This window comes from Hypanus sabinus, chromosome 2 (assembly GCF_030144855.1).
Source record: "Hypanus sabinus isolate sHypSab1 chromosome 2, sHypSab1.hap1, whole genome shotgun sequence".
Lineage (NCBI taxonomy): Eukaryota > Metazoa > Chordata > Chondrichthyes > Myliobatiformes > Dasyatidae > Hypanus > Hypanus sabinus.
In genome coordinates this window covers 179930447-179954662 of record NC_082707.1, presented here as the reverse complement: position 1 = coordinate 179954662, position 24216 = coordinate 179930447, and the positions used below count along the sequence as shown (strand labels likewise).

The following is a 24216-nucleotide window of genomic DNA, read 5'->3' as shown; positions in this document are numbered from 1 at the left end:
AGTACTCAAACAGGAGTACTTATTGTCAAGGGGTTAAGCCACAGGGGTACCGTCTAGTACCTGACTCTTCCCCTTCCCCCTCCTGACTGTGACCCACTTGTCTGTCTCCCGTGGCCCAGGTGTGACCATCTGCCTATAACTCCTCTCTATCACCTCCTCGCTCTCCCTGACCAGGCGAAGGTCATCGAGCTGCATCTCCAGTTCCCTAACTCGGTCCCTCAGGAGTTGCAGCTCGACACACCTGGTGCAGGTATGGCCGTCCGGGAGACTGGGAGACTCCAGGATGCCCCACATCTGACACTGAGCACAGAACACCAGCCTCACACACACACTTCCTCCTTCCTGCAATTAACACCGGTAAACCTACCTCGCCTCGTCTCGTTACCACCTAAGCCCGTTGAACCAAAGCCCCATCACTCTGCTGCCTCTCACTCCCCTGCCCGCTCCGAACGCCGTCTGCTGGATATGGCGGTCTTCTTTTAAAGCCTTTCCCGCTCTACGGGCTGACGTCACACACCTGCAGCCATTACAGCCCAGTGTGATGCCATTCCTCGTTACAGCCAGTACGACGCCTGCGCCCATAACAGACCAGTTTCCATTACAATTCAGTGCAACAGTGCCTGTTACAGTCCAGTACACAGTGTCTATTAGAGCCTAGTGCTCCCTGGACACCAGTCACTCCCAAATACAACAAACACCAATGATCTAACACAGTGAACATCAGGAATGTGGCATCCATTTGGTGCACAGGACCATCTCAAACAGAGGAGGGCACGTGGGCCGAGCTGAACGTCGAGACAGACACCAGGTAAATGCTTCCTCTGATCAACTAAACCCTTGTATTGATGCACTTACTTATTTAGCAGTGCAGCACAGAATAGGGTCGTCCGGCCACAGCACCCGATTAACCCGAACCTGATCACGGGACAGTTTACAATGACCGATTAGCTTAACCCTGCTACATCTTTGGACTGTGGGAGGGAAGCGGAGCACCCAGGGAAAACTCACGGTTGTAGGATAGACTGAAGTTTAAACCACCATTTAAAACACTACCCCTCCCACAATGTAACCCCTTCCAACAGTGTGACCCCCCTCAGTACCACCCCTCCCACAGTGTGACCCTCCCTCAGTACCACCCCTCCCACAGTGTGACCCTCCCTCAGTACCACCCCTCCCACAGTGTGACCTCCCTCAGTACCACCCCTCACAGTGTGACCTTCCTCAGTACCACCCCTCCCACAGTGTGACCTCCCTCAGTACCGCCCCTCCCACAGTGACCCTCCCTCAGTACCATCCCTTCCCACAGTGTGACCCTCCCTCAGTACCACCCCTCCCACAGTGTGACCCTCCCTCAGTACCACCCCTTCCCACAGTGTGACCCCTCCTCAGTACCACCCCTTCCCACAGTGACCCTCCCTCAGTACCACCCCTTCCCACAGTGTGACCCCTCCTCAGTACCACCCCTTCCCACAGTGACCCTCCCTCAGTACCACCCCTCCCACAGTGTGACCTCTCTCAGTACCGCCCCTCCCAGTGACCCTTCCTCAGTACCATCCCTTCCCACAGTGACCCCACCTCAGTACCACCCCTTCCCACAGTGACCCTCCCTCAGTACCTCTCCTCCCACAGTGACCCTCCCTCAGTATCACCCCTTCCCAGTGACCCTCCCTCAGTACCACCCCTCCCACAGTGTGACTCTCCCACCATTTAAAAAAAAACCTTTATTTGAAATTGTTCCTACAAAGCCACAAAATGCTGTAACAAACACACAGACACAAACTAGATTAAATTAAAATGCTCTAATCTCTATCAAGAATAGCGTTTATCCCCTATGGTGTGGAGCGGTCCCGGGACACCTCTGCGGACCTGTGGATACCATGAGTTCCCGCTCCACACTCACCCGGACACTGATATGTCCCTGGCACGTGCCAGGCAGTCACCCCCCCCCAGTTGGGAGCCTCCACTGCCCACATCGAGGACTCATGGACAGCTATCTTAGTCAGCCCCACGAGCAGGTTTACCAAGACATCCTCATCCCTCCTTGCTGATCGCTTATGAGGCCCCCAATCAATACTGCACCAATAATCACGCAGGTCTCTGCTGTGGGTATCCCAGTCTCTGCCCTGTGACTTGGGGAAGTGAGAGAGAGAAAGAGAGAGAGAGAAAGAGAGAGAGAGAAAGAGAGAGAGAGAAAGAGAGAGAGAAAGAGAGAGAGAGAAAGAGAGAGAGAAAGAGAGAGAGAGAAAGAGAGAGAGAGAGAGACAGAGAGAGAGAGAGAGAGAGAGAGAAAGAGAGAGAGAGAAAGAGAGAGAGGGAAAGAGAGAGAGAGAAAGAGAGAGAGAGAAAGAGAGAGAGAGAAAGAGAGAGAGAAAGAGAGAGAGAAAGAGAGAGAGAGAAAGAGAGAGAGAGAAAGAGAAAGAGAGTGAGAGAGAAAGTGAGAGAGTGAGAGAGTGAGAGTGAGTGAGAGAAAGTGAGAGAGTGAGAGAGCAAGAGAGAAAGAGAGAGTGAGAAAGAGAGAAAGTGAGAGTGAGTGAGAGAGCGAGAGAGCGAGTTGTTACATCCCTGCCTGGTGTGCGTCACCATCAGACAGGAGATAATGAGCTGACTGCAACATCATGTTCTTGTCTGTACCGCCGGTTCTCTCAAACCTCTCTGGGCACCGACCATTCTCCCAGTGCAACAATGAGGCAAGGATTACTCTGTAATAAAAGAGTCCAGCCCCAACTAACAGCAGCCAGCGCATCTGAATGAGAGAGTTAAACCTGTGCCAGATACTCAATGACACACTTGTGAGGCAGGGACAGGAAAATGAATTCAATAAGAACATCATGTTTTCCTGTCATTATTTTTTGCAATTTTGCCAGAATCTATGAGCTGGCAGAGGCTGGAGACAAAAGGTGGGGAAAGGAATTAATTCAGCAGTTACTCTATTAAATTGACGCCTCCTTCATCCACCTGTGAGTTTATTGTTCTCTGCACCAGTCCACCAGCCTGTTTAAAAGAGGAAACAACAGTTCTGTCCAAAGGCTCGGTCCCCAACAGAAAGCAGCCTCTCCCCCATGGACTGCCTCGGTAAGGCAGTCAGCATAACCAAAGACCTCACTCACCTCAGACATTCTCTCTTCTCCCCTCTCCAATCGGGATATACAAAATCCTGAAAGCATGTACCACCAGGCTCAAGGACAGCTTCTATCCCGCTGTTACCAGACTATTGAGAGGTCCCCTAGTATGACAAGATGGACTCCTGACCTCACAGTCCACCTCACTACGATCTTGCGCCTCATTGCTTACCTGTGCTGCACTCTCTCTGTAACTGTAACCCTTTATTCTGCACTCTGTTGTTGATTTACAGTTTAGTATCTCAATGCACCGTTGTGATGGTTTGATCTGTTTGAACAGTATGAAAGATAAGCTCCTCAATGTGCCTCAGTACATGCGACAATTATAAACCCAGTTTTACATGAGGCATGGATCAAGTGGATAGCCAGAGACTTTCCCAGAGGCTAAAATGAGGGGCATAATCCTAAATTGATTGGAAGGAAGTATGGAGGTGAGTGGAAAGGCAGAGGTAGTCCTTTTGTGTGCTGGGTGCATGAAAGGTGCTGCCGGGAGCGGTGGTATTGACTGATCCATTGGGGACATTTGGCCCTCCATTTTTCTATTATTCATGAGCCTCTCTATGTAGGAGGGAGAGTTAGAGTGATATTAGTAGGTTTAAAGGTCAGCAGATCGTCGTGGACTGGCGTGTCTGTGCTGTATTGCTCTGTATTATACTGTTCTATGTTCAATTTAATAACAAACTAATTTATCAATCCCAATTCTATCCTCTCCCTCAGTCTGATGCTGCCCCTCCCCTCTGTGTACCTGGCTTCCTCCCTCCCCCTTCATTTCTCCATCCCGTACCACCCCCAAGCCCCCTCCACACCCCATCTGACTCTGCTCCTCCTTCCCCAGGGACACACACCTGCCCTCTCACCCCTACCTGGTTCCTCTCACCGATTCCATGCCTCCATCCTCAACAGCCCATCTGTCCCTCACTCGCCTCTGCCTTGTCCGTCTCTGTTCCTCCCTGATATAGCCCAGAGTTGGCTTTGGGAGAGCCTCAGTTGAGGGGACATGTTCCCAAGGGGTTGAGCTGGTCTTCTAAACCTAAGTCACAGAGCGATACGACATTGACACAGGCCTTTTGGCTCAACCAGTCCATGCTGCCTATAATGGCATTCAGCTAGTCCTGATCTCCTGCGTTCAGCCCACATCCCTCTAAGCCAAGGCTTCCCAACCTGGGGTCCATGGATCCCTTGCTTAATGGCTTTGGTCCATAGCATAAAAAAAGGTTGAGAACCCCTGCCCTAATCCTTATCTCCAGGTGCCTACCCAAATACTTCTTCAGCTCACAAGGAGACGTTGAGTCATGCCGATCAGATAATTACTCCCAATTTCCTGCATCCTGCATTCCCCCTCCCTGTAACTTTCCTGGTGCTTCTCAAATGATACTACCGTACCTGCCTCATTCCATATCACAACCCTCTGTGTGGAAAAGCTCTTCTTAATCTTCCCCCTCTTACGCTAAATCTACATCCTCTAGTTTTGACTCCTGTACCCCGGGGAATTGACAATTACCATCTAGCTTATCCACGCTTCTCATAATTTTAAACATCTCTGTAAGGTCGTCCCTTCATTCTCCTCCTACATTTCAACGAATAAAGACCTATTCAACCTCTCCCTATAACTCAGGCCCTCTAGTCCTGGCAACATCCTTGTAAACCTTCTCTGCACTGTTTCCAGATTAACCAAATCTTTCCTATAGCAGGGTGACCAAAACCGCGCCAATTTGGATGAAGGTTCTCACCCCGTATGGTTGACAGTTCATCCGTCTCCATAGATACTGCATGGCCTGCTGAGATCCACCAGAACTCTGTATGTGATGCTCCAGATTTCCAAGAACCACAGAATCTTTAGTCTTTATGGGTAGCGCCCCAAGTGCGGCCTCACCACAACTTGGGACATAACCATCCAACCCCCATGCTCAGTGCCTTAACTGATGATGGCCAGTGCGCTGAACACTTTTTTCACCACCTTGTCTGTCTGTGGTGCTGCTTTCAGTGAACTATCCACTTGTACTTTCTAGGTCCCATTGCCCCACAATGCCCTACCGTTCACAGTACAAGTCCTACGCTGCCTTGACTTTTCCAAAATGCACCCCCTCACCTTTATCTGTACTAAAGTCCATTTGCCACTCCTCAGCCCACGTCCGTAACTGATGAAGATCCTCCTTGTAATCCAGAATGACCTTCTTCACCATGAACAACACCTGATACAGCTGCAACATATTGTCCCAGCTCCGGTACCCAATGCCCTTACTAATGTCGACTAGCATGCTAAATGCAGGTTGAGCGTCAAGCAACAAGATTACCAGGTGGACATAGAGGAAGATCCTTGAAGAAGCACAAAGTCCCCCCGCCTCCTGGGAAACTCTGGCTCAAATGGAGGCGGGTCATTTGGGATGGGAAGGAGAACTTTGATTCCATGCATCAGGAGGAGAGAGAGACCCCGTGTGAGTGTTATAGAACCATACAGCACCAAAGCACAGAACCAGCCCCTTCAGCCCATCTAGTCCATGCCAAATCATTATTCTGCTTAGTCCCGTCAACCTGCACCCAGATCAGAACCCTCCATACCCCTTCCAGCTATGTACTTATCCAAACTTCTCCTAAACTTTGCAACTGAACCCGCATCCACTGGCAGCTTGTCCCGCTCATAACACCCTTTGAGTGAAGAAACATTTCACTTAAATATTTCATCTTTCACCCTTAACCCATGACCTCTAGTTCTAGTCACACCCAACCTGAGTGGAAAAAGCCTGCTTGCATTTGCCCCATCTATACCCCTCATAATTTTATATACCTCTATCAAATCTCCACTCATTCTCCTGTGCAACAGGAGAACACACACCATAGTACAATAGTCCAATAATGCATAGTACAATTATTATTGCACATTGGTAAATTATTATCGTGTATATTATTATTCTGTGCTTTATTATTAGATAAGTCTGCACACTACTAAGTATGCTTTTAAATGTTGCTGCTGTATTGAAAGAATTTCCCACTCGGGATTTTAATAAAGTATTAAAAAATAAAGTCTAGGGAATAAAGTCCTAACTTAGTCAAGCTTTTACAAGTCTTCACTTCCCAGCAACATCCCTGTAAACTTTCTCTGCAATGCAAACAAAATGCTGGTGAAATGCAGAGGGGGAAAATCCTTTCCCCTCCCCCCTCCTACTTTCAAATCTCTTACTTTCTTTTCTTTCAGTCAGTCCTGACGAAGGGTCTCGGCCCGAAATGTCGACAGTGCTTCTCCCTATAGACGCTGCCTGGCTTGCTGTGTTCAACCAGCATTTTGTGTGTGTTGCTTGAATTTCCAGCATCCGTAGATTTCCTCATGTTTGCATTTTTAAACTTTCTCTGCACTCTTTCGATCTTATTGAAATCCGTCCTGTAAGGGTGATCAAACTGCTCTGCTCGAACACAGAAAGAGTAGGTGGATGGACCAGGCTGCCAGGGGCGATGGTGGAGGCAGATACATCAGGGTCATTTAAGTGACTCTTAGATAGGCACATGGATGATAGGGGAATGGAGGGCCGTGTGAGAGGGAACTGTTAGATTTATCGTGGAATAAGCTGTTAAGACACTGTGAGCCGAAGGGCTTGTACTGTGCTGTAATGTTCTACATCGGGAGAAGGGACAGCAAACTATTGCTGTAACAGATGAATGAAACTTTTTGATGGGCTTAGTGAGAAGGTAATAATGTGGAGTGATTTCAGTCACTGAGCAGCACTTTAATAAATTAAATTGTTGTCTCATCAGGTACAATATAATGTGAGCTTCTGAAGATCTATCGCCACATGATCAGACTTCCAGGAACACATTCAAACGGAGTCGGTAACCCAGGGCAACAGACTGGTTTAATGAATAGACCATGACTGGTTGAACCTGCACTTGTTTAAATATTAACTTCTCTCTGCAGCTCTGCCTGAAGTGTGAAAACAAACTACCTGCATCTCCCTTCCCCCACGACCAACAGAGAGGGGAGGGACAGTGGAGCTGGTGTTCCCAGACAACTGGCTGGAAGAGGTCAGTGTCTGAATCACTGACCGGTCTGGGGTTACAGGGACTGAGAGGGAGGGAGGCATGATCGTCTGTCACACCCTGTCTGCTGAACAGGGTGAAGGGGGGAGGGGAAAGGTGTGCACATTGAAACACATCTGCTTCCAGAGTAGGGACAAGCACTTGGACTCTGACCTTGAAGTCTCGGCTCCCACCTAGCGGTCATCAAGAGGCAATTCTGTGATCTCAGAGCCGGAGATGGGCAACAGCACAAGAGGAGTTTGACCAGTACACCAATCACTATTAAACACTGCCTGCGTATGCCTCTCCCACACACACACACACACACAAAATGCTGGAGGAACTCAGCAGGTCTGGCAGCATCTACGGAAAAGAGTACAGTCGACGTTTCGGGACAAGACCCTTCTTCAGGACAGTCCTGATGAAGGGTCTCGGCTCAAAACGTCAACTGTTTATTCATTTCCTATATTCATTTTGCTGTCGTCCAGTGAAAGGTTCAGGACACTAAAAGCCAGAACAAATACACTGAGGAACAGCTTCTACCCCAGAGCTGTGGCCTCCATCACACCACTCCCACAGAACAATGACTGAAACTGTGAGCACACACAAGGACTCAAATACTTGCACTAATGGCACTTTGTGCATTTCTGTGATATTCTGGTGCTGCTGAAACTTATTTTCTGCTACTTATCTATTTAATACTGTTTTTCTATTACTGTCTTGTTTTTATCTACCACTTTATTTAATTGCCTAAGAGGAAGCCAAACAGAGTTTCATTGTACCTACGTATAACAACAATAAAGATTATTCATTCATTTCCATGGATGCTGCCGGACCTGCTGAATTCTTCCAGAATTTTGTGTGTGTTGCTTTGGATTTCCAGCATCTGCAGATTTTCTCATGCTGGGTTCCCCCCAACCTCGTACAGCCCTGCCCACACACCACAGTCCTAAATGGACACTGAACCCATCAGCATTACCTCACTTTTTAAATACATTATTTGTTTCTGCACTATGTTAATCTATTTAATAAACATATACTTACTGTAACTGATTAACTTAATTATTTTTTCTTTCTATATTTTCATGTATTGCATTGAACTGCTGCTGCTAAGTTAACAAAGTTTACGACACTTGCCGGTGATAATAAACCTGATTCTGATGCGTCACGCTGCCTGCGTGCGCCTCCCAGAGGGGTGGTCGGGGGTGGTACGAGCTGCCAGCAGGAGTGGTAGGTGCAGTTTGATTGTATCATTTAAGAGAAGTTTGGTTAAGTACATGGATGGGAGGGGTACAGAGGACAGAAGTCCAGGTGCAGGTCAATGGGACTAGGTAGAACAACAGTTCTGGATGGATTAGATGGGCCAAAGGGCCTGTTTCTGTGCTGCAATATAGTACTTTATGACTATGACTCCTGTGTACAACGTCCCCATGTACACCCCTGCCCATGTATTTCTCTCCTGTGTGCGCCCCTGCCTGTACATTTCCCTCCCACGTACAGCCCCTGCCTGTACATTTCTCTCCCACGTACAGCCCCTGCCTGTACATTTCCCTCCCACGTACATCCCTGCCCGTGCATTTCTCTCCTACCTTCCTCCCTTCACTCACTCGCCTTCCTTCACTCTTACTCTCCCTGCCCAGCATCTCTTCCAGTGGCCACTGTGTCCTCACTATTCACTGTCCACCTCTCTGCCCCTCTCCCCTGTCTCCTCCATCTGATTATCACACATAGGAAGGCCCTTCGGCCTACAGTGTCTGTGCTAAACGTCATGCCAAATTATAAACTAACCCCCTCTGCCTACAAAATGTCCATACCTCTCCATTTCCTGCACATCCAGGTGTCTGTTTAATGGCCTCTTAAATAGCTCAGCTGAATCTGTCTCCACCAACACCCCTAGCAGCACATTTCACACACTCATTGCTGTCTGTCTAAAAAACTTGCCCCACACATCTCCTTTAAAAGTACCCCCTTCCAGCTTAAACACATGCCTGTGATGCTAAGATTTTGACTCTGAGGATAGAGGTACCATACCAACAACCCACTATCAGTCGAGCAGACAGGGGGCGCTATGGTAGTGCAGTGATGAGCCCACCGTTTACAGTGCCAGTGACCCAGGTTCAATTCCCGCCACTGTCTGTAAGGAGTTTGTACGTTCTCCCCGTGACTGTGTGGGTTTCCTCCGGGTGCTCTGGGTTCCTCCCGTATTCCAAAGACATACAGGTCAGGGTTTGGTGAGCTGCGGGCATCCTATGTTGGCACTAAAATGTGTGGCGACACGTGGGCTGTTTACTGAACTTCCTCGGGCTGTGCTGGTCGCTGATGCAAGTGAACCATTTCACTGTACGTTTCAAGGTACAGGTGACAGATAAAGCTCATTTTTAATCTGTCAACTTTTAACCTTTGGAGTAGGCCACTGCTGGGAATGCCAGTGCTCCCTGCCCGTCCTCTACCCACACCCACGGCCTCTGTCCCCGTCCCACCACCTCTCCACTCAACTACACTCACTGCCTCTGTCTTAAATTCCTCATCCTCACCCCCTCTATGGCCTCTGCCATCCCCTCTGGCCTTCTGACCAGTCCGTCTTCCTCCAGCCCACGCCCCCCCCCCACTCCCCATGCCTCAGTGGTTTCCCTCAGAAAGAACCTACCCCTCCCTTCCCTGATCTCTCCTGCCCCTACGACCCCCTCTTCAAGTGCTGGTCAGGATTGGCCAGGTGCAGTGGGAGCGGTGTGTGAGGGGAAGGGGCAGGAAGACAGGGGTCAGGAGGGATGGGGAGAAATTAGCTTTATTTGTCATGTGTACACGAAAACATCGAAACATACAGTGAAATGTGTCATTTGCGTCAACGGCCAACACAGTCCGAGCATGCTTCCAGTGCCAACATAGCATGGCCACAACTCACTGACCCTAACACCCACACCTTTGGAAAGTGGGAGGAATCCAGAGGACACGCACATCATCACAGAGAGAACGGACAAACTCCTTACAGACAGTGAGGGGAACTGAACCGGTCGCTGGCACTGTGAAGCGTTACACTACTCTGCCATGTACTACCAAACGATGTGGCTTCCTGAAGCCACACAGCAGAGCCAAAGGCCATTCTGCCCACCTGGACCATGCCAGCCAAGACCTCCATGTAAGTTGTATTTGGCCATCTCCCTCCCAAACTTTCTGATCCATCTACCTGTCCACGTATCTTCTGAATGTTGTTGATGTACCTGACTCTACCACTTCCTCTGGCGGCTCATTTAAGGTATGGAGCACAGATAAAGTTGCCCCTTAGGTTCCAGGTAAACCTCCCCCCATCCCCCACTCCCCGGTTCCTGACTCCCAACTCCTACCTGTATCTTTTGGAGATGCTCCTCCACGCTACCCTGCATTGTCAGGGTCCAAGCCCCGGATCCTGGCAGTTCCCGGGTCGATTCCAAGCGACGCTCCAGTTCCAGTACCTGCTGCTGGCACTCATCGAGGCCCTGCAGAGCCTGCCGTGGAGCCGGCAGGGGTAGCGACAGGGGAGAGGGTAAGAAAAGAGTGTGGGGGTAGAAGGGACAGGGGTTAAAGAGTGGATGGGAAGTTAGTAGGGAAAAAATGGTAAGAGAGCAGGGGAGGGAGGGAGGGAGGGAGGGAAAGAGAGTGGAGAAGGAGGGAGAGAGTGAGACAGGTAGAGGAAGGAGGGAGTGAGTGAGTCAGGTAGGGGAAGGAGGGAGTGAGTGAGTCAGGTAGGGGAAGGAGGGAGTGAGTGAGTGAGTCAGGTAGGGGAGGAGAGGAAGGAGGGAGAGAGTGAGGCAGGTAGGGGAAGGAGGGAGTGAGTCAGGAAGGGGAAGGAGGGAGTGAGTGAGTGAGGCAGTTAGGGGAGGGAGGGAGTGAGTGAGTGAGGCAAGTAGGGGAGGGAGCGAGTCAGGAAGGGGAAGGAGGGAGTGAGTGAGTCAGGAAGGGGAAGGAGGGAGTGAGTGAGTCAGGTAGGGGAAGGAGGGAGTGAGTGAGTGAGTCAGGAAGGGGAAGGAGGGAGTGAGTGAGTGAGTCAGGAAGGGGAAGGAGGGAGTGAGTGAGTCAGGAAGGGGAAGGAGGGAGTGAGTGAGTCAGGTAGGGGAAGGAGGGAGCGAGTGAGTGAGGCAGTTAGGGGAAGGAGCGAGTGAGTGAGTGAGGCAGTTAGGGGAAGGAGGGAGTGAATGAGGCAAGTAGGGGAGAATAAGCCAAAGGCTCAGGGCTCAGCTCAGTAGTTATTAATGAAAGAGAACTTGCAGAGTTCACCTGGGCAGGTGACGCTGAGGCGGGCTCTGATTGGTGGAACAGAGTGATGTCAGAGCTGAACACTCGGTGAGCTGGCAGTGGGAGGGTGTCCAGCGTTTGCTCTGCTGCCTGGCGGTGTGGGTAGCGAATAGGACACAGTCTGCCTCAACAGGGAGGCGGAATCCCATCCTCCACCCACCCCACATCTCCGACGCACTCACAGCAGCACCAGATGTGACAGAGAGAGGCCGAAGCTCTGACCAAACAACTTTAAGACATAGGAGCAGAATTAGGCCACTCAGCCCAACAAGTCAGCTCTGCAATTCAATCATGGCTGAGTTATTCTCAATGCCATTCTCCTGCCTTCTCCCTGTAATCTTTGATACCCTTACTGCGCCCCCTACAGGGCTACCACATCCCTCCTTGCCATTCTGGAGGAGAGAGCTTGAGGGAGGGAATTCCAGAGCTCAGGAATTTTGCTTAGGAATCCAGCATGGGAAGACCTGCCGATCCAGGACAAGGAGGTCATGATATGGGAACGTCCCTTTGGAACGGAGGTGAGGATGAATCTCCTTAGCCAGAGGGTGGTGAGTCTGAGGAATTCATTGCCACAGATGGTTGTGGAGATCAAATCTTTGGTATGTTTATAGGTTCCTGATTTCTGGAAGGGTTGGAAAGCAAAGGTGAGGATGTTGCTGGGGTCTGAGTGGATTTGTGGAGCGGGGGCGCATGGGATGAGGAGGGATACCTACCCCTCGGTCAACATCTGGAGGTGGTGCTGACGACTGGGTTCCCTCCATTGTCTCCTCACTTTCCCCCTCGTCTTCCTCCAGCAGGGAGGATAACTTTCCAGGCACATTATTCGCCTGTGGAAGAACAACATAGAGTCACAAACTGCCAGAGATTAGGTCACTGTCAGACTCAGGACACCGTCTGTTGGTACACTGACTTCCACCTTCCCATCAATCTCCCACACCTGCCCCTATCCCTCCTCCACCAGCTCGCCCTAACTCCCCCTCCCTTCCTGACTCAACTCCCCCTATATCGCCCCAGCACCCACAGTGTAACACTGTATCAGTATCACCCCTGCCACCATGGGACCCTCCCTCAAGCACTGTACCCTCCCTCAGTACCTCCCTCAAGCACTGTACCCTCCCTCAGTACCTCCCTCAAACACTCTGACCCTCCCTCAGTACCTTCCCTCAAACACTGTGACCCTCCCTCAGTACCTCCCTCAAACACGGTCTCCCTCACTCAGTACCTCCCTCAAACACTGACAGTATCTCCCTCAAACACGGTCTCCCTCACTCAGTACCTCCCCTCAAACACTGTACCCTCAGTACCTCCCTCAAGCACTGGGACCCTCCCTCAAACACGGTCACCCTCACTCACTACCGCCCCTCAAACACTCTGACCCTCCCTCAGTACCTCCCCTCAAACACTGTGACCCTCCCTCAGTACCTCCCTCACTCAGTACCGCCCTCAAACACTCTGACCCTCCCTCAGTGCCTCCCTCAAACACTGTGACCCTCCCTCAGTACCTCCCTCAAACACGGTCACCCTCACTCAGTACCGCCCCTCAAACACTCTGACCCTCAGTACCTCCCCTCAAACACTGTGACCCTCCCTCAGTACCTCCCTCAAACACGGTCTCCCTCACTCAGTACCGCCCCTCAAACACTGACCCTCCCTCAGTGCCTCCCTCAAACACGGTCACCCTCACTCAGTACCGCGCCTCAAACACTGTGACCCTCAGTACCTCCCCTCAAACACTGTGACCCTCCCTCAGTACCTCCCTCAGACACTGACCCTCCCTCAGTACCTCCCTCAAACACGGTCTCCCTCACTCAGTACCGCCCCTCAAACACTGTGACCCTCCCTCAGTACCTCCCTCAAACACGGTCTCCCTCACTCAGTACCGCCCCTCAAACACTGTGACCCTCCCTCAGTACCTCCCTCAAACACGGTCTCCCTCACTCAGTACCGCCCCTCAAACACTGACCCTCCCTCAGTGCCTCCCTCAAACACGGTCACCCTCACTCAGTACCGCGCCTCAAACACTGTGACCCTCAGTACCTCCCCTCAAACACTCTGACCCTCCCTCAGTACCTCCCTCAGACACGGTCACCCTCACTCAGTATCTCAGGACAGTGCTTCTTCATTTCAGTTACTCTAGAAACGCGGCTGATGTGACGCACTGGTGTCCGATACCCAAACTCACGCGTGTCCTGTACTGCTCCCTCCTCAAACAATCTTTACATTTTGTGGTCTGACGGGGATCTCAATAAACACAGATCATTACAGCACAGTACAGGGCCTTCATCCCACGATCTTGTACTGACCTTTTAACTTACTCGAAGATCAACCGAGCATCTCATTCCCACACAGCCACCCACTTACTGTATCTATCATCCATGTACCTGTGTGAGAGTTTTGAAAATGACCCTATGGTATACATCTGTACCACAACCCCTAACAGCACCCACCACTCTCTGTGTAATAAAACTTAACTCTGACATCCCTCCTGTACTCTCCTCCAATCACCTTAAGACCGTGCTCCTTTGAAATGGCTATTTCTGCCCTGGGAAATGTCATTCTTCCATGCTTCTTTTGTACGTTTTTATCAAGTCACCTCTCACCCTCCTTCACTCCAAAGAGAAAAGCCCTAGCTCATTCACCCTGTCCTCATGGGACATGCTCTCTAATCCAGGCAGCATCCTGGTAAATCTCCTCTGCGCCCTCTCTAAAGTTTCCACATCCTTCCTCTAATGAGGCAAGCAGAAATGAAGAGGTTACAAGCAAACCCTTGGGGTAATTCCCGTCAGCCAGGAACACACTTTGGGCCAGGCCCAAGGTCTACTCTGAGAGCTTCCTTCCTTCACTCCTCCATTTTCTTCAGCCCGTCCCTCAGATCGACAGTGGGAACTGCAGAGCCGACTTAGAGCTGGTGCAGGTGGAGCCTGAAGGGGTGGTGAGGTGGTAAGGAGGGTGGTCTGGGGGGAAGGGGGGGGGGGTTGTGAGGAAGACCATTCACTCCAGTGCCTACTTAAGGTCTCTGTGAGCCCCTGAGGCACCGATCCCAGCTTCTCAACCCCAGCCCAACGGCCCTCCCCTTCAGAGTCAGCAATTCCCTGGAGGCAGGAAGAATAATTATCTCTCTCACGGAGGTGTTGAGCCAATCCTTGAATCCTGGTGGAGCTTCTCCCACTTCCTTCAAATAAAAGGGGTAGCCATAGGCACTCGCATGGGTCCCACTACACCTGCCTGTTTGTTGGCCATGTGGAACAGTCTATGTTCCAAGCCTACACTGGTGACTGTCCTGCATTTTTCCTACACTACGTCGATGACTCCATTGATGTGCTTCCTGCACCCATGCTGAATTTGTCGACTTCATCCACTTTGCCTCCAACTTCCACCCCGCTCTCAAATTTACCTGGTTTCTGACACCTCCCTCCCCTTTCTCGATCTTAGTGTCTCAGTCTCTGGAGACAGCTTATCCACCGATGTCTACGATAAACCCACGGATGCTCACAGTTAACTGGACTATACCTCTTCCCACCCTGTTACCTGTAAAAATGCCATCTCCTTCTCTCAATTCCTCTGTGTCTGCTGCATCTGCTCTCAGGATGAGGCTTTTCATTCTAGAACGAAGGAGATGTCGTCCTTTTCAAAGAAAGGGGTTTCCCTTCCTCCACCATCAATGCTGCCCTCAACCTCATCTTTTCCATTTCATGCAGGTCTGCTCTGGCCCCCTGCAACCCTACCAGGGATAGAGTTCCCCCTGTGCTCACCTACCACCACACCAGCCTCCGCATCCAGCACAAAATTCTCCAAAACTTCCGCCACCAAAAACAAGACACGAAACACAGCTTTCCCTCTCCCCCATTTCCTGCTTTCCACGGGGATCACTCCCTACGCGACTCCCTTGTCCATTCATCCCTCCCCATTGATCTCCCTCCTGGCATTTATCCTTGCAAGCGGAACAAGTGCTACACCTGCCCCTACACCTCCTCCCTCAGTACCATTCAGGGCCCTAAACAGTCCTTCCAGGTGAGGCGACACTTCACCTGTGGGACTGTTGGGGTCATTTACTGTGTTTGGTGTTCCCAGTCTGGCCTCTTGTACATCGGTGAGACTCAATGTAGACTGGGAGACCACTTCACCAAGCACATACGCTTCATCCACCAGAAAAAGCAGGATCTCCCAGTGGCCACCCATTTTAATTCCACTTCCCATTCCCATTCCAATATGCCCATCCATGGCCTCCTCCTCTGTCATGATGAGACCACACAGGTTAGAGGAACAACACCTTATATTCCAGTTGAGTATCATCCAACTTGATGGCATGAACTTCGATTTCACAAACTTCCGGTTCTGACCCCACAACCTCTCCTTCACCAATACCCATCCCCTTTCCCTCCCTCATCTCTGCCTGCCAATCACGTCCCTGAGGTGCTGCTCCCCCCCTTCCCCCTTGTCTTTCTTCCATGGCCTTCTACTCTTTCACCAATCAAATCCCCAGCTCTTTACTCCATCCTTCTCCCTCCAGGTTTCACCCATCACTTTGTGTTTCACGCTCCTTACCCCGACCTTTTAAATCTATTCAAACTTTTTTTCTCCAGTCCTGCCGTAGGGTTTTGGCCCAAACTGTCGACTACATTTTTCTTTGATGCTGCCTGGCCTGTTGGAGTTCGTCCAACACTTTGTGTGTGTTCCTTGAATCTTTACTTCGTTCACATGTGAATCTCTTGTTATAGATAAAGAGCATGGAGATGGGCTTGAGTCCACCATTACTGAGATCCGTAACAAAATCTACTCCACACACTGGATCCATACCGAGATCTACACCCCACACCGGGATCTAAACCCCTCACTGGAATCCATACCGAGAACTATACCCCACACTGGAATCCATACCGAGAATTACAACCCACACTGGATCCATACCAGGATCTACACCCCTCACTAGGATCCATACTGGGATCTACACCCCTCACTAGGATCCATACTGGGATCTACACCCCTCACTAGGATCCATACTGGGATCTACACCCCTCACTAGGATCCATACTGGGATCTACACCCCTCACTAGGATCCATACTGGGATCTACACCCCTCACTAGGATCCATACTGGGATCTACACCCCTCACTAGGATCCATACCGGGATCTACACCGCACATCAGAATCCATACCAGGATCTACACCCCACACTGGATCCATACCGAGATCTGCACCCCACACTGGATCCACACTGGGATCTACACCCCTCACTGGAATCTATACCGAGATCTACACTGCACACTGGATCCACACTGAGATTTACAACCCACACTGGATCCACACCGAGGTCTACACCCCACACTGGATCCATACCGAGATCTACACCCCTCACTGGAATCCATACCAGGATCTACTCCCCATACCGGGATCCATACTGGGATCTACACCCCACACTGGAATGCATACCGAGATCTACACCCAACACTGGGATCCATACCGGGATCTACACCCCGCACTGGGATCCATGCCGGGATCTACACCCGACACTGGGATCCATACCGGGATCTACACCCCACACTGGATCTGCACCGAGATCTACACCCCACACTGGATCCGCACCGAGATCTACACTCCACACTGGATCCGCACCGAGATCTACACCCCACACTGGATCCACACTGGGATCTACACCCCACACTGGAATCCATACCGAGATTTACAACCCACACTGGATCCATACCAGGATCTACACCCCTCACTGGGACCCATACCAGGATCTACACCCCTCACTGGGATCCATACTGGGATCTACACCCCACATCAGCATCCATACCGGGATCTACACGCCACACTGGATCCATACCGAGATCTACACCCCACACTGGATCCACATCGAGATCTACACCCCACACTGGATCCATACCGATATCTACACCCCTCACTGGAATCCATACCGAGATTTACAACCCACACTGGATCCATACCAGGATCTACACCCCTCACTGGGACCCATACCAGGATCTACACGCCACACTGGATCCATACCGAGATCGACACCCCACACCGGGATCTACACCCCACACTGGATCCATACTGGGATCTACACCCAACTGGGATCCATACCGGGATCTGCACCCCACGCTGGATCCATACCTCGCACTGGATCCATACCGGGATCTACACCCAACACTGGGATCCATACAGGGATCTACACCCCTCACTGGAATCCATACTGAGATCTACACCCAACACCGGGATCCATACCAGGATCTACACACAACACTGGGATCCATACCGGGATCTGCACCCCACACTGGATCCATACCCTGCACTGGCTCCATACCCCACACTGGATCCATACCGGGGTCTACACCCCTCACTGGAATCCATACTGAGATCTACACCCAACACCGGGATCCATACCGAGATCTACACCCCACACTGAAATCCATACCGACATCTACACCACTCACTGGAATCCATTCCAGGATCTACACCCCGCACTTGGATCCATACCGGGATCTACTCCTCACATTGGGATCCATACCCCACAATGGATCCATACTGGGATACATACCCTGCACTGGGATGCATACCGAGATTTACACCCCACACTGGATCCATACCGAGATCTACATCCCGCGCTGGGATCCATACCGGGAAATACACCCCGCACTGTGATCCATACCGGGATCTACACACCACACCGGGATCCATACCGGGATCTACACCCTGCACTGGGATCCATACTGAGATCTACACCCCACACTGGGATCCATACCAAGATCTACACCCCACATCGGGATCCATACCGGGATCTACACACCACACTGGATCCACACCGGGATCTACACCCCTCACTGGAATCTATACCGAGATCTACACCACACACTGGGATCCACACCGGGATCTACACCACACACTGGGATCCACACTGGGATCTACACCACACACTGGATCCACACCGAGATTTACACCCCACACTGGATCCACACCGAGATCTACACCCTTCACTGAGATCCATACTGGGATCTACACCCCTCACTGGGATCCATACCAGGATCTACACCCCACATCGGGATCCATACCGGGATCTACACACCACACTGGATCCATACCGAGATCTACACCCCACACTGGATCCATACCAAGAGTTACAACTCACACTGGATCCATACCGGGATCTACACCCAACACTGGGATCCTTACCGGGATCTACATCCCTCACTGGAATCCATACTGAGATCTACACTCAACACCGGGGTCCATACCAGGGTCTACACCCAACACTGGGATCCATACCGGGATCTGCACCCCACACTGGATCCATACCCCGCACTGGATCCATACCCCACACCGGGATCTACAACCCACACTGGATCCTACCGGGATCTACTCCCACACTGGGATCCATACCGGGATCTACACTGAGATCTACACCCCACACTGGGATCCATACCAAGATCTACAACCCACACTGGATCCACACTGGGATCTACACCCCTCACTGGAATCCATACCGAGATCTACACCACACACTGGATCCATACTGGGATCTACACACCACACTGGGATCCATACTGGGATCTACACTCCACACTGGATCCATACCAGGATCTACACCCTCACGGGGATCCATACCGGGATCTACACCCCACACTGGGATCCATACCAGGATCTACACCCCACACCGGGATCCATACCGAGATCTACACCCCACACTGGATCCATACCGGGATCTACACACCACACTGGGATCCATACCGGGATCTACAACCCACACTGGATCCACACCGGGATCTACACCCAACACTGGGATCCATACCGGGATCTACACCCAACACTGGGATCCATACCGGGATCTACACCCCTCACTGGAATCCATACCAAGATCTACATCCAACACCGGGATCCTTACTGGGATCTACACCCCACACTGGGATCCATACTGAGATCTACACCCCACACTGGGTTCCATACTGGGATCAACACCCCTCACTGGAATGCATACCGAGATCTACACCCCTCTCTGGGATCCATACCGGGATCTACACCCCACACTGGGATCTACACCCCACACCTGGATCCATACCGGGATCTACACCCCGTACTGAGATCCATACCGGGATCTACACCCCACGCTGTGATCCATACCGAGATCTACACCCCACACTGGGATCCATACTGAGATCTACTCCCCACACTGGGATCCATACTGAGATCTACACCCCACACTGGGTTCCATACTGGGATCAACACCCCTCACTGGAATGCATACCGAGATCTACACCCCTCTCTGGGATCCATACTGGGATCTGCACCCTACACTGGGATCCATACCAGGATCTACACCCCACACTGGGATCCACACCCCACGCTGGGATCCATACCAGGATCTACACCCCTCACTGGGATCCATACCGGGATCTACACCCCACACTGGGATCTACACCCCACACCTGGATCCATACCGGGATCTACACCCCACACTGGATCCATACCAGGATCTACACCCCACACTGGGATCTACACCCCACACCTGGATCCATACCGGGATCTACACCCCTCACTGGAATGCATACCAAGATCTACACCACACACTGGATCCATACTGGGATCTACACCACACACTGGATCCATACTGGGATCTACACCACACACTGGATCCATACCGGGATCTACACACCACACTGGGATCCATACCGGGATCTACACCCTCACGGGGATCCATACCGGGATCTACACCCCACACTGGATCCATACCAGGATCTACACCCCTCACTGGGACCCATACCAGGATCTACACCCCTCATTGGGATCCATACCGGGATCTACACCACACATCGGCATCCATACCGGGATCTACATGCCACACTGGATCCATACCAAGATCTACACCCCACACCGGGATCTACACCCCACACTGGATCCATACCGAGAGTTACAACCCACACTGGGATCCATACCGGGATCTACACCCAACACTGGGATCCATACTGGGATCTACACCCCCTCACTGGAATCCATACCGAGATCTACACCCAACTGGGATCCATACCGGGATCTGCACCCCACACTGGATCCATACCTCGCACTGGATCCATACCGGGATCTACACCCAACACTGGGGTCCCTACAGGGATCTACACCCCTCACTGGAATCCATACTGAGATCTACACCCAACACCGGGATCCATACCAGGATCTACACCCAACACTGGGATCCATACCAGGATCTGCACCCCACACTGGATCCATACCCTGCACTGGCTCCATACCCCACCCTGGATCCATACCGGGATCTACACCCAACACTGGGATCCATACCGGGGTCTACACCCCTCACTGGAATCCATACTGAGATCTACACCCAACACCGGGATCCATACCAGGATCTACACCCCACACTGAAATCCATACCGGGATCTACACCCCGCACTTGGATCCATACCAGGATCTACACACCACATTGGGATCCATACCCCACAATGGATCCATACCGGGATACATACCCTGCACTGGGATGCATACCGAGATTTACACCACACACTGGATCCATACCGAGATCTACATCCCGCACTGGGATCCATACCGAGATCTACACCCCGCACTGGGATCCATACCAGGAAATACACCCCACACTGGGATCCATACCGGGAAATACACCCCGCACTGGGATCCATACCGGGAAATACACCCCGCACTGGGATCCATACCGGGAAATACACCCCGCACTGGGATCCATACTGAGATCTACACCCCACACTGGGATCCATACCGGGAAATACACCCCGCACTGTGATCCATACCGGGATCTACACACCACACCGGGATCCATACCGGGATCTACACCCCGCACTGGGATCCATACTGAGATCTACACCCCACACTGGGATCCATACCAAGATCTACACCCCACACTGGATCCACACCGGGATCTACACCCCTCACTGGAATCTATACCGAGATCTACACCACACACTGGGAACCACACCGGGATCTACACCACACACTGGGATCCACACCGGGATCTACACCACACACTGGGATCCATACCGGGATCTACATCCCTCACTGGAATCCATACCGAGATCTACACGCAACACTGGGATCCATACCAGGATCTGCACCCCACACTGGATCCATACCTCACACTGGATCCATACCGGGATCTACATCCCTCACTGGAATCCATACTGAGATCTACACCCAACACCGGGGTCCATACCAGGATCTGCATCCCACACTGGATCCATACCCCGCACTGGATCCATACCCCACACTGGGATCCATACCAAGATCTACAACCCACACTGGATCCACACCGGGATCTACACACCACACCAGGATCCATACCGGGATCTACACCCCGCACTGGGATCCATACTGAGATCTACACCCCACACTGGGATCCATACCAAGATCTACACCCCACGCTGGATCCACACTGGGATCTACACCCCTCACTGGAATCTATACCGAGATCTACACCACACACTGGGATCCACACTGGGATCTACACCACACACTGGGATCTACACCGGGATCTACACCACACACTGGATCCACACTGAGATTTACACTCCACACTGGATCCACACCGAGATCTACACCCTTCACTGGGATCCATACCGGGATCTACACCCCTCACTGGGGTCCATACCGGGATCTACACCCAACACTGGATCCATACCAAGAGTTACAACTCACACTGGATCCATACCGAGATCTACACCCCACACTGGATCCATACCAAGAGTTACAACTCACACTGGATCCATACCAGGATCTACACCCAACACTGGGATCCATACTGGGATCTACACCCCTCACTGGAATCCATACCGAGATCTACACGCAACACTGGGATCCATACCGGGATCTGCACCCCACACTGGATCCATACCTTGCACTGGATCCACACCGGGATCTACACCCAACACTGGGATCCATACCGGGATCTACATCCCTCACTGGAATCCATACTGAGATCTACACCCAACACCGGGGTCCATACCAGGGTCTACACCCAACACTGGGATCTATACCGGGATCTGCACCCCACACTGGATCCATACCGGGATCTACACCCAACACTGGGATCCATACCCCGCACTGGATCCATACCCCACACCGGGATCCACACCGGGATCTACAACCCACACTGGATCCTACCGGGATCTACTCCCACACTGGGATCCACACCGGGATCTTCACTGAGATCTACAACCCACACTGGGATCCATACCAAGATCTACAACCCACACTGGATCCACGCCGGGATCTACACCCCTCACTGGAATCCATACTGAAATCTACACCACACACTGGATCCACACTGGGATCTACACCACACACTGGATCCATACCGGGATCTACACACCACACTGGGATCCATACTGGGATCTACACTCCACACTGGATCCATACCGAGATTTACACCCCACACTGGATCCATACCGGGATCTACACACCACACTGGGATCCATACCGGGATCTACAACCCACACTGGATCCATACCGGGATCTACACCCCACACCGGGATCCATACCGAGATCTACACCCCACTCTGGATCCATACCAGGATCTACACCCCACACCGGGATCCATACCGAGATCTACACCCCACACTGGATCCATACCGGGATCTACACACCACACTGGGATCCATACCGGGATCTACAACCCACACTGGATCCATACCGGGATCTACACCCAACACTGGGATCCATACCGGGATCTACACCCCACACTGGGATCCAATCCGAGATCTACACCCAACACTGGGATCCATACCGGGATCTACACCCAACACTGGGATCCATACCGGGATCTACACCCAACACTGGGATCCATACCGGGATCTACACCCCACACTGGGATTCATACCGAGATCCACACCCCACACTGGGATCCATACTGGGATCTACACCACACACTGGGATCCATACCGGGATCTACACCCCACACTGGGATCCACACCCCACACTGGGATCCATACCGTGATCTACACCACACACTGGGATCCATACCGGGATCTACACCCCACACTGGGATCCATACCGTGATCTACACCACACACTGGGATCCATACCGGGATCTACACCCCACACTGGGATCCACACCCCACACTGGGATCCATACCGGGATCTACACCCCACACTGGGATCCATACTGGGATCTACACCCCACACTGGATCCACACCGGGATCTACACCCCACACTGGGATCCATACCGGGATCTACACCCCACACTGGGATTCATACCGAGATCCACACCCCACACTGGGATCCATACTGGGATCTACACCACACACTGGGATCCATACCGGGATCTACACCCCACACTGGGATCCACACCCCACACTGGGATCCATACCGTGATCTACACCACACACTGGGATCCACACCGGGATCTACACCCCACACTGGGATCCACACCCCACACTGGGATCCATACCGTGATCTACACCACACACTGGGATCCATACCGGGATCTACACCCCACACTGGGATCCACACCCCACACTGGGATCCATACCGGGATCTACACCCCACACTGGGATCCATACCGGGATCTACACCCCACACTGGATCCACACCGGGATCTTCACCCCACACTGGGATCCACACCCCACACTGGGATCCACACCCCACACTGGAATCCACGCCCCACACTGGGATCCATGCCCCACACTGGGATCTACACCCCACACTGGGATCTACACCCCACACTGGGATCCACACCCCACACTGGGATCTACACCCCACACTGGGATCTACACCCCACACTGGGATCCATGCCCCACACTGGGATCCATACCGGGATCCACACCCCACACTGGGATCTACACC

The 24216-nt window shown here is 51.9% G+C and overlaps 1 protein-coding gene across 8 annotated transcripts in view; it reads right to left on the bottom strand.

The window, feature by feature from the left end:
* Nucleotides 1-24216, bottom strand: part of LOC132388244 (nesprin-2-like) — a 284356-nt gene that overhangs the window by 139795 nt on the left and 120345 nt on the right. For all 8 annotated transcript variants that reach the window (XM_059960628.1, XM_059960590.1, XM_059960605.1 and 5 more), the window contains 2 exons: nt 12110-12223; nt 10469-10609 (listed from right to left, as the gene is read on the bottom strand). In XM_059960628.1, the coding sequence (XP_059816611.1) occupies nt 10469-10609; nt 12110-12223 (255 nt within the window). The remainder of the gene's footprint in view (nt 1-10468; nt 10610-12109; nt 12224-24216) is intronic.